Source organism: Thrips palmi, unplaced genomic scaffold, assembly GCF_012932325.1.
Source record: "Thrips palmi isolate BJ-2018 unplaced genomic scaffold, TpBJ-2018v1 HiC_scaffold_17, whole genome shotgun sequence".
Taxonomy (NCBI): Eukaryota; Metazoa; Arthropoda; class Insecta; order Thysanoptera; family Thripidae; genus Thrips; species Thrips palmi.
In genome coordinates, this window is record NW_023144626.1 from 8,222,943 (window position 1) to 8,237,902 (window position 14,960).

Below are 14,960 nucleotides of genomic sequence, written 5' to 3' on the forward strand. Positions count from 1 at the left end.
AGCAAAAGCCGCCAACTAGTGGCGGAGCGGCGGAGCGGACCCCCCAGTGTGTTTGTTGGGGCCATTGTCGGTGGCAGGCGCGGATGCGGTAGGGGGCAGTAGGACAATTGAACCTCCGTTGGACCCTAGGTAGCCTCCTGAAAGGTAGTATTAAGTGCACGCTTTGCCCCTGTAAATGGGCGAAAAAGTCGGAAGAAGAGCTACTTAGGCTGCCTTTGGATCCGCCCCGGTCGACGGCGACCTGGCAGTGCAGCGTGGCGGTCATGACGGCGTGGTGGTGCTGGGGCTTCCGCGACGTGAGCAGGCCACTGCAGGTCGTCCGCCGGTTCCTCCTCGGCGGCCGCGACGGCCCGCTGCCCGTCCGCGACCCCTGCGTCATGGCCCCGCGGACGCAGCCGCTGCCGCAGCTCCCGGACGGGCCCTGCCACCTCCTCGCCTTCAACTACTACTGCGACAGGTCTGGTCTGCGCAACACCGCTCGCGGTTCGGATGCCCGAAGACGCGTGTCTGACGGCGTGCTCCCCAGGGACGGCCCCCGCGAGGTGCAGCACCCCGTGGAGCTGTACGCAGCGGCGGACGAGCCCCCTGTGAGCGTACCCTGCGCGCCGTGCGCCCCCTGCAGCCCCTGCGAGGTCCCCGCCGTCCGCGCCGCGCCCAGCGCCCTCATGCAGCGCTGCCCCGGCGGCGTGCGGCCGGGCTGCCCGTGCCCCGACCTCATGGAGCCCGCCATCGGCCCGGTCACCACGCCCCGGCCGATGCCGCCCGTCGTGAACCGCAGGGACTCCTCGCCGGCGGACTTGCGTAAACGCAGCCCCTGGCGATGACGGCGAAGTCGTCCGCGCGGCGTGGGTTCGGGTTCGACTCCCCGCAGGGTGAGGTAGCCCACCTTTTTTTCGGCCCGCTGAACCGTTCTCTTGACCCCGGATGCCCCGCAATGTCGCGAAGTCGCCGGCGCGTCTCACTGTCCTCTGGATTGAGGGAAGGCCAAGTGAAGCCGAGGAAGGCATCGCAGTGCCGTGACGCCTGCGCGGGACTGCGGCCGCGGCGGCACGCTGGCAGACGATCTTTCCCCGCGGGGGGGCGTCCTTTAATCATCCGCCAACGACGCTCCGTTCCGTTCCCCGCTGATGGCGTCCTTCCGGCGACAAAACCCGTAAACCGAAGCGAGTAAGGTGTCCCCTGGCGCTGACTGGCGAGAAGCGGCTGCGGTGAGGTAGTAAAGTCCCCCCTTCAGCGGCTAAAAAATAAAAACAGAGTCGGATTGGTTTCCTCGTTCTTGGCCGCGGAAATGGCTTTGGATTGAGTCGCATGCTGCGGCGGTGCGATCCGCGGGCGCGAGGCGCACGGCGCTAGGCGCGCTCGCGCTAGGCCTTGGCGCGGGGCCCGCCGTCTCTCTCGCACTCACGGGGGCGCTCTGTGCGGGTGCGAGAGAGACGGAACGATGAAAACGACTTGCAGTGTGCTGGCGTGGGGGCTGCAGGTGGAGGCGCGCTGCGCATAGACGTAGTGCAGCCAGCCACTCGGAAGCGGAATGCATGGGCCCCAGCCTTGGCGGCTCGCTCGGCGGCCCCCACCGCGCCTCCCACCGCGCCGTCAACGTAATGAGCACGCCAAGTCCGATAATCCATAGCGAACGTACTCGGCCGAACCGAAGGGCGCCGTATCTCGACGCGACCCGGACGGCGTTCGACACGTTCGACACGACTGGGCCGGCGAGGGCCGACAGGCACTGCAAGTACACCAAGTGTACAGCTGACTCGACATTTTTCCCCATTTTACGTGGTCGAAGTGTCTGACATTGGGAAGAAAATGGTGGGGCACAGTGGGCCAGAAAACCGGCCGTCTGGCCCACTGTGTGGGGCTCTGCCGTAGCGGTACCGGCTCTGGCCGCGCCGGGCCGCCACCGCGGTGGCCCCCGCGGGGGGCCCCAGCATGCCCCTGCCGCCCTCGGCCGCCCTCTGCTGGGCACAATAAGCTTCACCACACGCACACGCCACTAGAGCACGACCGTTTTGCCGAAGCCGATTTCTCCGGTGCCGTTGTTGCATGGCGGCCTGATGCCGGGGTGTGGACCAGCAGGCTGACTTCGAGAGTCGTTTTCGTCGCTCTGTCTCTCTCGGACTCCTAGGCGCCCCCTACAGGTGCGAGAGAGACAGAGCGATGGATGGAAACGATCAGTCTGCGGCGCCGCCGGCACCGCCAGCCGGAGCCAGGCCAGCGCGGACGGCACGGACCGCGGACCAGTAATTCATAAGTTTCGACGGGAGAAAAGCGATAGTTTGGCCCGCGCGTTATGGCGACGCCAAACAATGTGTTTTACTATGCCGAACGCCCCGCCCCGCCCCGCCCGCCCCGCCCCGCCCCGCCGTGTGTACGTGCTTTGGCGCGGTGCCCGTGGTGGAATATCCGAAAGTCGGGGTGAAAGCGCGCGCACGCCTCGTTTTAAGCGGTCTTTTCGCTAATCGTGCGCCCTGGTGGCTGGCGGGGCTGGCGGGGCTGGCGGGGCCGGCGGGCGCCCCGACCCGAGCACGCCGTCGACTCGCCCCACGGAGTCGCGCCTCGCGCCCGAGACGGCCGACCCGCGGCTCTCGCGCGGACGGACAGACGGACACTGCACAGTGGGCCAGAAGACAGGTGGAGGCGGCCAAAACACCAGACGCGTTCTGAGCTCCAGAGTAGCTAAACAGGACTCGAACCGAACGTGTGACCCCACCAATGGATTCCTCGTTCGGAGAGCAATCCATTGGTGGGGTCACACTTTCGGTTCGAGTCCCATTTAGTGACTCTGGAGCTCAAAACGCGTTTAGAGTTTTGGCCACCTCCTTCCGGTCCTCTGGCCCACCGTGCACTGCGGCGTGGAGGTCAGCACGTCGTCGCCGTGGTCGTGGAGGCGGCGAGTGCGGCAAGGGGCGTGTCGTCCTCCTGGAGGCCATCGCCGTCGCCGTGGTCGTCGTGCGAAAAGGGGGAATTCGGAACGCATGCATGGGTGCCATTGTGTAGCCTGGCGGCCCCGCGACGCTGCAGCGCGGCGTTAGCGGTCCCTCTGCCGCCAGCCAGCCAGCAAGCCAGCCAGCCAGCCAGCCAGCCCGGCACCGCGCCGCGCACCGAGGTGTGAAAATAAAGAAAAGAGTTATTTCTTTGTGGAGGAGGCGACGCCTTGAAGCATCGGCGAGGCGCTTTCCGCTTTGTTCCAGAGGTCGCGTCGTCTGTCGTGTTGTCTGTCGGTGAAACGCCCCAGACAGGCAAGGGTCGCCGTCGCACAGTGGGCCGGAAGACCGGTGGAGGCGGCCAAAACTGGACTCATTTTGAGCTCCAGGGCCGCTGAACAGAACTCGAACCAAGCGTGTGACCCCACCAATGGATTGCTCTCCGAACGAGGAATCCATTGGTAGGGTCACACGTTCGGTTCGCGTCCCGCGTGGTGACTCTGCATCTCAAAACGCGTACGGATGGCTCCGTGGGCCGCACCCACACTCTAAATGTAGGGTGCCCAGTAACTGGGTGCCTTTGTCGCCTGCCCCACTTTTTAGGGCGCCAAATGTCGCCCAGTTTCTGGGCACCTTTGTCGCCTAGTCTTGGGTTGGACAAACCATAAGGAACCTGCCTTCACCCATGGCTCAGCAGCGACTAAGGTGCCAAAGGTGCCCAGAATCTGGGCACCTTAGTCGCCCAGGAACTAGACACCTGTCCATGCTCTGCCATGGGAGAGGGCCGGTTACTGCATGATTAGTCCACCCCGAGACTGGGCGACAAAGGTGCCCAGAAACTGGGCGACATTTGGCACCCTAAAAAGTGGGGCGGGCGACAAAGGCGCCCAGTTACTGGGCACCCTACATTTAGAGTGCAGCGGACTGATTCCGAGAGTCGCTCTGTCCCTCTCGCACTCAACGGGCGGCCCGTGCAGGTGCGAGAGGGACAGAGCGACGAAAGCGACTCTCGGAATCGATCTGCCTGCGTCGGCTCGCTCGCTGCTGCACTGTGCGCGCGGTGCGGTGCGGACGCGGACGCAGACGGCCTCGGGGACCGACCGCGGACTGACCGGGGACCGGGCGTAATGTGATAATGCACTGATTGAGTCATTGCCAAAGCAATTTCTCCGAGCGTGTGCGTTGGACTGCGTGTGTGTGTGTGTGTGTGTGTGTGTGTGTGTGTGTGTGTGTGTGTGTGTGTGTGTGTGTGTGTGTGTGTTTATGGCACTGTTTGTGTGACCCACAAGCGGCTGGCTGTGGCTGTGACCCGACCCTACCTACCTCCGGCCCCGGCGCCGCGCCGCCGTGCCGTGCCGTGCCCTGCCGTGCCGTGCCGTGCCCTGCCGTGACGTGGCGTGGCGTGGCGTGGCGTGGCGTGGCGTGGCGTGGCGTGGCCCACGCGCTCGTCAGCGCTGCAGCCGTCGTTATGCTAATCCCTCGGTAATTCCAATCAGTCATGTTAATCCCTGTGCGTGGGCGCGCCGAGAGGGCCGAGGTGCGGCGCGTGCGGACCGCCTTAATGACCCTCTAATTGTTGTCGCCCTTATTCGGAGGCCTCCCCCGCACCGTCTGCCGAGAGGCGCTTTCGTCGCTCTGTCTCTCTCGCACTCATGGGGCGTGCCGTGTAGGTGCGAGAGAGAGACAGCGACGAAAAGGACTCCGCCGTTTCTTTTTTCGCACAGACTAGTGCAACTGCCGCTACCTGTCGCCCCCCTCCCCCGTCCGAGGGCCCCAAGGTCCCCGTCGGCGCCGGCAGCCGCGGCGTTCCTCTGGCCGCGATTCGAAGCGATTGGATCCGATCGGCTGATGTGTCGGGACGCCGTAGGTCACCGCGAGGATCGCGAGGATGGCGGCGTGGAGCCTCGGAGCGGTACGGTGTGAAGCGACGCCAAGGAGGCGGCGGAGGCGGCGGCGAGGCGGCCGAGCAGCCAAGGCTCCGGACCCCTGCGGCGCCCTGCGGCCTGCGGTCCGATGTGGTCGGCCAAGGAGACGACGGGCAGCGCCACACAGTGGGCCAGAAGCCGGTGGAGGCGGCCAAAACTCTAGACGCGTTTTGAGCTCCAGAGTCGCTAACCAGGGCTCGAACCGAACGTGTGACCCCACCAATGGATTCCTCGTTCGGAGAGCAATCCATTGGTGGGGTCACACGTTCGGTTCGAGTCCCATTTAGCGACTCTGGAGCTCAAAACGCGTCTAGAGTTTTGGCCGGCTCCACCGGCTTCTGGCCCACTGTGCAGCGCCACGACCGCCACACTGCCACGCCGGCACAACACGCAAAAGTGCAGCCTATTGTTTCATTTTTGTTTTACCTTGACTGAAAAAAAGAAGAGAGAGAGAAAAAAAATGAAGACCTGAATGAATTCGAAAAGTCTGTATCAATAAAAGCTAGCTGACACCTTAATGTGTCCTATACTTTTCCAGGTATGTGTAAAGGGAAAGGTATCATGTGAAAAAGCCTTGAAGAGTGACGTCATCAAAGCAATGGAAAAATAATCAATATGCCTGTTGAAATAATGTCAAAGATTTGTCGTTTATGAAATACAAATGGCGTACAGTGTAGGTTGCATGAACGATGCGGTGCGGTACTGACCGAGTCATGCCGGCCGGGCGTGGCGGGGCGTGGGCAGCCTCGCGGACAGCGGACAGCTTTGCGGACAGCATCCGGCGTTGGTGGAAAGTGAGAGTAAAGCGCGATAGGATCGGTCCAGCGTGGCCGCGCCGTACGGCCTGTCCGAGGGCAGGCACTCCGAGCACTGCGCGCCGCACAGTGGGCCAGAAGCCGGTGGAGGCGGCCAAAACTCTAGACGCCTTTTGAGCTCCAGAGTCGCTAAACAGGCCTCGAAACGAACATGTGACCCCATCAATGGATTCCTCGTCGGGAGAGCAATCCATTGGCGGGGTTACACGTTCGGTTCGAGTCCTGCTTAGCGACTCTGGAGCTCAAAACGCGTCTAGAGTTTTGGCCGCCTCCACCGGCTTCTGGCCCACTGTGCGCCGCTCCGTCTCTCTCGCACCCTCACGGGACGCCCCACGAGTGCGACAGAGACGGAGCGACGGAGCGGTTCTCGCCGGAGAAAAGGGGCGAGGAGGGGCGCGGTATGAAAATGTCAGCGGGCCAGTCAGGCGGCGGCCTCTCCAAATGCGAATCGGTTGCGTCACGGAGTGGAATTCCAACTTCCAACCCGACGGGTCCACCACGAGGCGGCGGCCGACGGACTGGCCTTTATTTTGCTATTCGCGCCTCGCGGCCCCATGCCGCGCGCGTTATCTGTTGTTGTTGTTTTTGTTTTCCACCAGTAGTGCGCCTGGTCGCTGGCAGCGGAATGTGTCGCATTGGGTGCTAATGCTTGTGTGGGCTGTAGTGGGCGGTGCTTTCACCCACCTGGCGTGACCCCGCCTCGCCTCGCCGCGCCCCACTCCACCTCGCCCTGCCTTCTTGCACTCACATGTTGCTGCTGGTGGTCGGTCTCGACGGTCACCGCGCACCGTACAGTACTACAGTGGGCCAGAGAAACGGGGGAGGCGTATTTTGAGCTCCAGAGTCGCTGAATGGGACTCGAACCGGACGTGTGACCTCACCAATGGATTGCCCTCCGAAAGAGGAATCCGTTGGTGGGGTCACACGTTCGGTTCGAGTCCCATTTAGCGACTCTGCAGCTCAAAACGCGTCTAGAGTTTTGTCCGCCTCCGCCGGTCTTCTGGCCCACTGTGCGGCGGCGTGCCCACTGCTAATCGTGACGCGAGGCAGGATGGCGTCCATTTGGCTCGAGACGACTCGGCCGGCCGTTGTCGGGCTTTGGGCCTTTGGGCGGCGTGGCGCGTTGCCCGCAGGTTGCCTGCAGGTTGCCTCAGGACGGCCGCGTTGCGACGCGCGGCGCGGCGTAGAACAAACGACGGTTACACCGCGCCACGCCACGCCACGCCGCGCCGAGTCATGGCACGTGTTTCGTGTTTCCGGTGCCAAGCGACGCCTCGGCCCGGAAAATGCGGCGCTATGCGGCGCTCGGTGCGAGAGCGTGCTCGCCTTGCAGTGTCGCGGGTCGAGCCGCGAGGCGAATTGCACCCCGACCGCGGCGCCGCGTGCAGTAGCTAGGCGCTCGGTCTCTCTCGCACCCCTGCGGTGCGCCCCGCGGGTGGGAGGGAGCGCACTGTTCGGTCGGAATCAACTTGGCGGCCGTGTGTGGTACACTGTGTGGCCGGGCTGGCCGGGCTGGCCCCGCTCCCCGGAATGCGGGTTCGCGGAACAACGCGCCGCGCTGCGCGGTGGCCGGGCCCTGGCCAGGCCCGCCGTGCCGTGACGTCAGCGTGGTGGCCCCGTACCGGTTCGAGGGGCTTCCAGTGTGCTGCCGGCGAGGGGGTGACCCACTGTGAAATTGTGTGTGTGTGTGTGTGTGTACACGCTCGGAAGGTCTTATGGTTGAGATTCTCCACACGGCACAAACAGTGCAGTATACTTGAGATTCTCAGGCCCACCCTGGAAAAAGGGGTGAATTTTCCAGGAGCCGCCCTGGGAATTCCAGGTACTGCTGTCCGCTGTCGAGAACCATATAGATGAATGTGGGAAGTTGTTCGCCTCTCGGCTACCGGCGGGGCGGGGCGCGGCGCGTGCAGTGCACGGACCCAGAGCCCTCGCCAAAGTGGGACACTCGGCGTCCGCCATCTGATACACGTCGCCTGGTGCACCGCCAGAGAAAAACACGGGGCGCCCTGCACGCTGATTCCTACCCAGCCGTCACTCCCGCCACTTGCACCCCTACGGGGGTGTATACAATTTACATTGTTTACTAAGAATAGTCGTCTAAGAAAATCGTCCGAAGTACCTTAATCGAAAAATTTCAGAAATGATTGAAGTCAATTTAGATGATTGAATTAGAAATTGGGTCCAGTGGGGTGGTCAACGGCGTGCCAAGGTGCCGTCATAACAGTAAACACCACCCGATGCGTCCAAAACGAGCACCCGGGCCGGACCGCCGAAACGGCGTCTTGCTAATTTTTCTCACCTCCACTTTCCCGCAACCTGTTTAGCGCGCCCGCCTTGCCTGCTGCGCCTGCACTGCAGAATGATTCCGAGATTCTGTCTCCCTCGCACCCACACGGGACGCCCCATGAGTGCGAGAGAGACAGAGCGACGAAAGCGACTTTCGGAATCAGTCTGAAGTGGATTCCTTGACGCCCCGAAGAGTAATGCACCGGAAACGGCTGCGCAGTGCGCGGCCTGGCGGGCCTGGCTGGCGGGCCTAGAGGCTGCCGGACCGGCAGCTTGCATAAGCGGCGCCACTATTTGTCAAAAGGTCGCCGGGGTTGCAGTTCTCTCTCCCTCTCTGTCTCTCTCCCCGAACAAGTTCAATCTCTCTCCCCCTCGCTGGCTGTAATTGGCACGAATTTGGTCGGGCATGTGGACGCAGCAGACCGATTCCGAGAGTCGTTTTCGTCGCTCGGTCTCTCTCGCACCTATGCGGGACGCCCCATGAGTGCGAGAGAGACAGAGCGACGAAAAGGACTCTCGGTCTGCAGTGCAGCGTGGCGTGGCGAAACAGGACCGGTCCGCCGCCCAGCCCACCTGCCTTGGCGTGTTCGATACAGGTGCTCCCGCCGCCGCGGCTGCTGCTGCTGCTTTTCAATGAAATCGAATCGGCTCACGGTATTATAATAAAAAATGCGAGTCGAGAAATAATAATTTCGAGGAATGATTTCGAGACCAGTTAGGTCGCTTCTCAGAGGATTTCACGCGACCTCCGGTGACCGGGAAAGGGTTGGTCTGTGGCGTGCAAGCGATCCTAAACGACTTTTCAGATTGCGGCTTATCTTAATAGATCATCAAACTGACAGGAACTAAACTCCGCCCTAAAAAAATAAATTCTTCGATTTTAAACTAATGTAACACAAAAAAGTTAATTGTATCGACACAGTAAACAACTGTGTAGTTTTTTTTGTGCATAGCTTAGCGCAACGTTGATCATACGCGTGAAACAACTCTACTCTTGCGTCGCCTCTGGAGCCAAGGCCTGTCGATTTGTCTCTTGTGTTTTTGATTTTGGCCAGCGAGACGATTTCTATTTGTACGCCCTTGGCCGCGGGGCGGGGACCGCGAGGGCCACCAGGCCGGCCCGTCCACAATGCATCCTTGTCCGTCAATCCCGTGGCTCGCCGACCGCGGATTCAATAGGCGTGTCGCAGCGAAGCTGCGCTGCAGGCCGACTCCGAACAGCGGTTTTCTCGCTCCGTCTCTCTCGCTCAAAACGCGTTTAGAGTTTTGGCCACCTCCGCCGGTCTTCTGGCCCACTGCATGGTGGGGATGATCCGTATTCTGGCTCGACGCCAAGGGATCCTCTGACGACGCCAAAGCACCGGCAGCGTGTTATAATTTGTGCCTGTTGTGTGTTACAGGTGAGCTACGTCAGAGCGGCTGGACCCATGGCTGGACCCATGGCTGAAGCTGGACGCAGAGACGCAAACGTGCCGCCCGGCCCAAGGTCAAGCACCTGTCTGGTGGGACCCGCAGCTTGCCAGTGGCCTGCCAGGCCTGCCAGTGGTCTGCCACCGCTGAAGCTGTCGCAGCTGTGCTGGCAGAACGGCTCGGCTCGGCTCGGCTGCCGCCATTGACTGCTGGACGTGTTCGGCTTGGCGGGCCAAACACAAAGGGCTGTGGCCGTGCTGGCCATTTAGGCGCCCTGGGCCCTGCAGACTGATTCCGAGAGTCGTTTTCGTCGCTCTGCCTCTCTCGCACTCGTAGGCCGTCCCGTATATGTGCGAGAGAGACAGAGCGACGAAAACGACTCTCAGTGTGCTGGGCCCTGCTGGCCCTACCGGTGCGGCGAGAGTCCTCGCCAGGGCGGCCAAACCGATGTCCAGTCGTTGTGCTCGCTGACCAGCTGCCCGTCCTTTCTTGCTCTTTCCATCTCTGTCCATTGTCAAGGTCCGAAAATGTGCCCCTCGCTTTCCCGGGTAGAAAGCCAGGGTGCCGAATGAAGGGACGCCTCGGCGGCCGGGCGATTTGTCTCTCTGTCTCTGTCGCACCCTCATGGGGAGCCCCGTGGGTGCGACAGAGACAGCAATCGCTGGGCAGCACGAGCCGACCGGCCACACGGAAGCGCGCCTCGAAATGACAAGCCGCGCCACTGCCAGCAGTTCTCTTTTTTTGCTCCGCCGGCTCGGCTGTTTACTGCAATATTTACCATTCCGAGACCTGCGCCGCGCCGCGCCGGACCGACCGCAGGGAAGTAAGTCTCATCAGACCGCGCCACGTTCGGCGCCGCGGCCCGGAGGTGTTTTCGTTGCTCCGTCTCTCTCGCACCCACGGCGCTTCCCCTGACGGTGCGAGAGAGAGGGAAGCCCCTGGCTTACATGCTTCCGGTATGCAGGAGGCGTTCCCGCCTGGCCGCAGTGGCGTGGACGTGAATGATGAATGAATGATGTGCAGGAACAAAAAAATAATAATTCAGACGTTCTTAGTTCCTTTGCAACGTGTGTCCGACTAGGAAGAGACAGCCTCATTTCCATGTCGGAAAAACGTTACGGCGGTCGAGGGAAAATGTTTGCTTCGCTCGGTGTAACCCGTACTTAAGCCGCGGCTGTTTTATTCTGCGTGTACACTGTACGTGTCGTGGCGCGCCGCGCGCTACAAGAAGGCTTTTGGCCGATACTGCCGCATTGCTGCCGATCCTCGTTAGCACGGCCAGGGACTTGCGGTGGCGCACCCTCTTCGGCGCGCTCTGTCTCTCTCGCACCCGCAGGGAACGCCGCGGCAGAGCGAGAGAGACGGAACGACGAGGGACGTGTTCGGAATGAGCCTGGAATACCACCGGCTCTGCCGCCGCACCGAGTTATGACGGAGGATTGGAGCGAAGCCGACACCGGCCGACACCCTGCCGCGCCGCGCGTGCAGCTCTCTGGCGCGCGGCGGGCTGGCCTACCCTGGAGTTGGCAGGCGCTACCAGTGGGGCGGGCTGGCCTACCCTGGAGTTGGCAGGCGCTAGCAGTGTGGCGGGCTGGCCTACCCTGGAGTTGGCAGGCGCTACCAGTGGGGCGGGCTGGCCTACCCTGGAGTTGGCAGGCGCTAGCAGTGTGGCGGGCTGGCCTACCCTGGAGTTGGCAGGCGCTACCAGTGGGGCGGGCTGGCCTACCCTGGAGTTGGCAGGCGCTAGCAGTGTGGCGGGCTGGCCTACCCTGGAGTTGGCAGGCGCTAGCAGTGTGGCGGGCTGGCCTACCCTGGAGTTGGCAGGCGCTACCAGTGGGGCGGGCTGGCCTACCCTGGAGCTGGCAGGCGCTAGCAGTGTGGCGGGCTGGCCTACCCTGGAGTTGGCAGGCGCTACCAGTGGGGCGGGCTGGCCTACCCTGGAGTTGGCAGGCGCTAGCAGTGTGGCGGGCTGGCCTACCCTGGAGTTGGCAGGCGCTAGCAGTGCGGCGGGCTGGCCTAACCTGGAGTTGGCAGGCGCTAGCAGTGTGGCGGGCTGGCCTACCCTGGAGTTGGCAGGCGCTAGCAGTGTGGCGGGCTGGCCTACCCTGGAGTTGGCAGGCGCTAGCAGTGTGGCGGGCTGGCCTACCCTGGAGTTGGCAGGCGCTAGCAGTGCGGCGGGCTGGCCTACCCTGGAGTTGGCAGGCGCTAGCAGTGTGGCGGGCTGGCCTACCCTGGAGTTGGCAGGCGCTAGCAGTGCGGCGGGCTGGCCTACCCTGGAGTTGGCAGGCGCTAGCAGTGTGGCGGGCTGGCCTACCCTGGAGTTGGCAGGCGCTAGCAGTGCGGCGCGCTGGCCTACCCTGGAGTTGGCAGGCGCTAGCAGTGTGGCGGGCTGGCCTACCCTGGAGTTGGCAGGCGCTAGCAGTGCGGCGGGCTGGCCTACCCTGGAGTTGGCAGGCGCTAGCAGTGCGGCGGGCTGGCCTACCCTGGAGTTGGCAGGCGCTAGCAGTGGGGCGGGCTGGCCTACCCTGGAGTTGGCAGGCGCTAGCAGTGCGGCGGGCTGGCCTACCCTGGAGTTGGCAGGCGCTAGCAGTGCGGCGGGCTGGCCTACCCTGGAGTTGGCAGGCGCTAGCAGTGCGGCGGGCTGGCCTACCCTGGAGTTGGCAGGCGCTACCAGTGCGGTGGGCTGGCCTACCCAGTCATTTCAGCCAAGCCTTTGTCGAGGAAAGTGAGGGGCTGGGCTCGCAGAGTGCGAAACGTGTCAAGAAAAACGACGACGTGGCGAAAATGAAGGTGTTGCTGGTCGCCGATGCAATAAAGAAACCAAACCTAGTGGGAAAAAAAGAGTTGGAAAAGGCGTGTTGTCGAGCGTAATTTTTTTTTGTGGTCGTCGCCGCGGTATCGCCTTGTGCTTGTGTATCAATTTATTCTGCCGGGCTGCGTCCGCGCCGACAGGGAAGTCGAAGCAAAGTGGAGGAAACAGAAAAAAAACTGAAAAATAAGAAAGATAAATAAGTTTGAGAAAGAAAAAAAGGTGGCGCTGTGAGTCCGATTCATCACAGCCAATTGGCTGTTTGTAATTGAAGGTGACTCGAACGTCGTGTACTGGCTATCGGTGGACACGGACGCGACCTTGTCGATACTCCGCGGTCGGTGGCGGCGAGGCGACCGTGCGGCGTGGAAAGCGGCGGGGAAAGCTGCTGCAGCAGACTGATTCCGAGAGTCGTTTTCGTCGCTCTGTCCCTCTCGCACTCGCGGAGCGTCCCCTACGGGTGCGAGAGAGACAGAGCGACGGAAAGGACTCTCGGCATCAGGGCGGCAGCGCGGGGTATCTCCGTGTCTGCCCGCGATGGTGTGCCTAAGGGCCCGGCTGGCTAACCAACCGGGCCGTATGACATTTCACGTACGGAACGGAACACCCCGCTAGGAACGCCCCGCTAGGAACGCCCCGCTAGGAACGCCCCGCTAGGAACGCCCCGCTAGGAACGCCCCGCTAGGAACGCCCCGCCGCGGCATGTCGCCCGCCCTATCTCACTCGATCTCGCCGTTGATGTCGTTGCTGTTGTTGTTCGCCGCGCGGAAAGCGAATGGGAGTGGTTGTTGTTGTTGTTGGCGATGTTAGCGAAGAGCGCGCGCGTCGAACGCTGCCGCGAGACGGGCCGGCGGCACGCACCACCAGCACACTGAGAGTCGTCTTCGTCGCTCTGTCTCTCTCGCACTCATGGGGCGTTGCGTGCAGATGCGAGAGAGACAGGGCGACGAAAACGACTCTCGGCATCAGTCTGCAGGCTGAGTTTACAGTATGAAGCGCGGCGTCATTCATTCCGGTTTCCGGGAAAAGAAATGAAATGCCTCGAAGACGACGACGCGGCATCAGAGCTTTTGCTTTGCAAATTATACACTCCGTGCGTGCGCGCCGCGTGCGCCGGGAGCACACTGGAAAACGGAAACGGGCGACGGAAAGAATTTAAAAGTGTGGCGCGGCCACAAAGACGCGCACGCGTCTGTGGCAGTGTGTGTGTGAGTGTGTTTGAGTGACGATTCTCACGTTGGAGTTCGCGCGCGGAAAATTCTGCTATTCGCACGGCGTGGCGGAACCAATCAAGCTGCGCGCTGCGCATCGGCAGCGGGTTATACAACAAACAACAACAACATCAACAACAGCAGCAACATGCCGCCGATGAGGGTCGCCATGCACAATGGCCAATTACCAGCTAAATCGGACAAGGAAAACCGAAGAAGGGGGAAAAACACGCGCCGACAGGAGTGTGCTCAGTGACCTTCGTGCCTTCGGGTCGCGGAGGACGACACCACCGGGAGAAAGGACACACACACACACACACACACAAAAAAAAAATCTCATTCAACGAACGTTAATGAAAGCAGATGATACTCGTTTGGTTTTCTTCTGGGCTCATTAGTATGGGCTCATTCCAAAGATAGTTCTTAAAATCTCATTCAACGAACGAGGCCGAGCTGGCGCCGAAGCCGGCACGAGCTGAGCAGAGCCGAGGTCTGCCCGAGTCACCCACCCTTTGAGACGTCCGCGCAGGCTGCGCCTCACCGCCAGCCAGCCAGCCAGCCAGACACACCAGCCCGCCCCGGCGGCCAGCCCCTATTATATTGTTAGGATACGCGCTTGGTTTCTGGACTCGAGAGTAAAAGCACGCTGACACCTTCATGTGTACAGTATTTTTAAGTATGTTTCAAGTGTGGTGAAGGTATCATCTGCTAAAAACCGTATGCGGCAAATCAAAAACCGTATGAGGCAGACCAAAAGCCGTATACGGCAAACAAAAAACCGTATGCGGCAAATCAAAAACCGTATGAGGCAGACCAAAAGCCGTATACGGCAAACAAAAAACCGTATGCGGCAAATCAAAAACCGTGTGAGGCAGACCAAAAGCCGTATACGGCAAACAAAAAACCGTATGCGGCAAATCAAAAACCGGACGAGGCAGACCAAAAGCCGTATCAGCAAACAAAAAACCGTATGCGGCAAATCAAAAACCGGACGAGGCAGACCAAAAGCCGTATCAGCAAACAAAAAACCGTATGCGGCAAATCAAAAACCGGACGAGGCAGACCAAAAGCCGTATCAGCAAACAAAAAACCGTATGCGGCAAATCAAAAACCGGACGAGGCAGACCAAAAGCCGTATCAGCAAATCAAAAACCGTATGCGGCAAATCAAAAACCGGACGAGGCAGACCAAAAGCCGTATCAGCAAACAAAAAACCGTATGCGGCAAATCAAAAACCGGACGAGGCAGACCAAAAGCCGTATCAGCAAACAAAAAACCGTATGCGGCAAATCAAAAACCGGACGAGGCAGACCAAAAGCCGTATCAGCAAACAAAAAACCGTATGCGGCAAATCAAAAACCGGACGAGGCAGACCAAAAGCCGTATCAGCAAATCAAAAACCGTATGCGGCAAATCAAAAACCGGACGAGGCAGACCAAAAGCCGTATCAGCAAACAAAAAACCGTATGCGGCAAATCAAAAACCGGACGAGGCAGACCAAAAGCCGTATCAGCAAACAAAAAACCGTATGCGGCAAATCAAAAACCGGACGAGGCAGACCAAAAGCCGTATCA

At 61.1% G+C, this 14,960-nt stretch overlaps 1 protein-coding gene across 1 annotated transcript in view; it reads left to right on the forward strand.

The window, feature by feature from the left end:
• The first annotated feature begins 263 nt into the window (after window positions 1-263).
• LOC117643999 (mucin-2-like) overlaps window positions 264-14,960 on the forward strand; it is a 53,498-nt gene continuing 38,801 nt past the window's right edge. Inside the window, exon 1 of the mRNA XM_034383186.1 lies at window positions 264-457. Within this exon, the coding sequence (XP_034239077.1) occupies window positions 264-457 (194 nt within the window). The remainder of the gene's footprint in view (window positions 458-14,960) is intronic.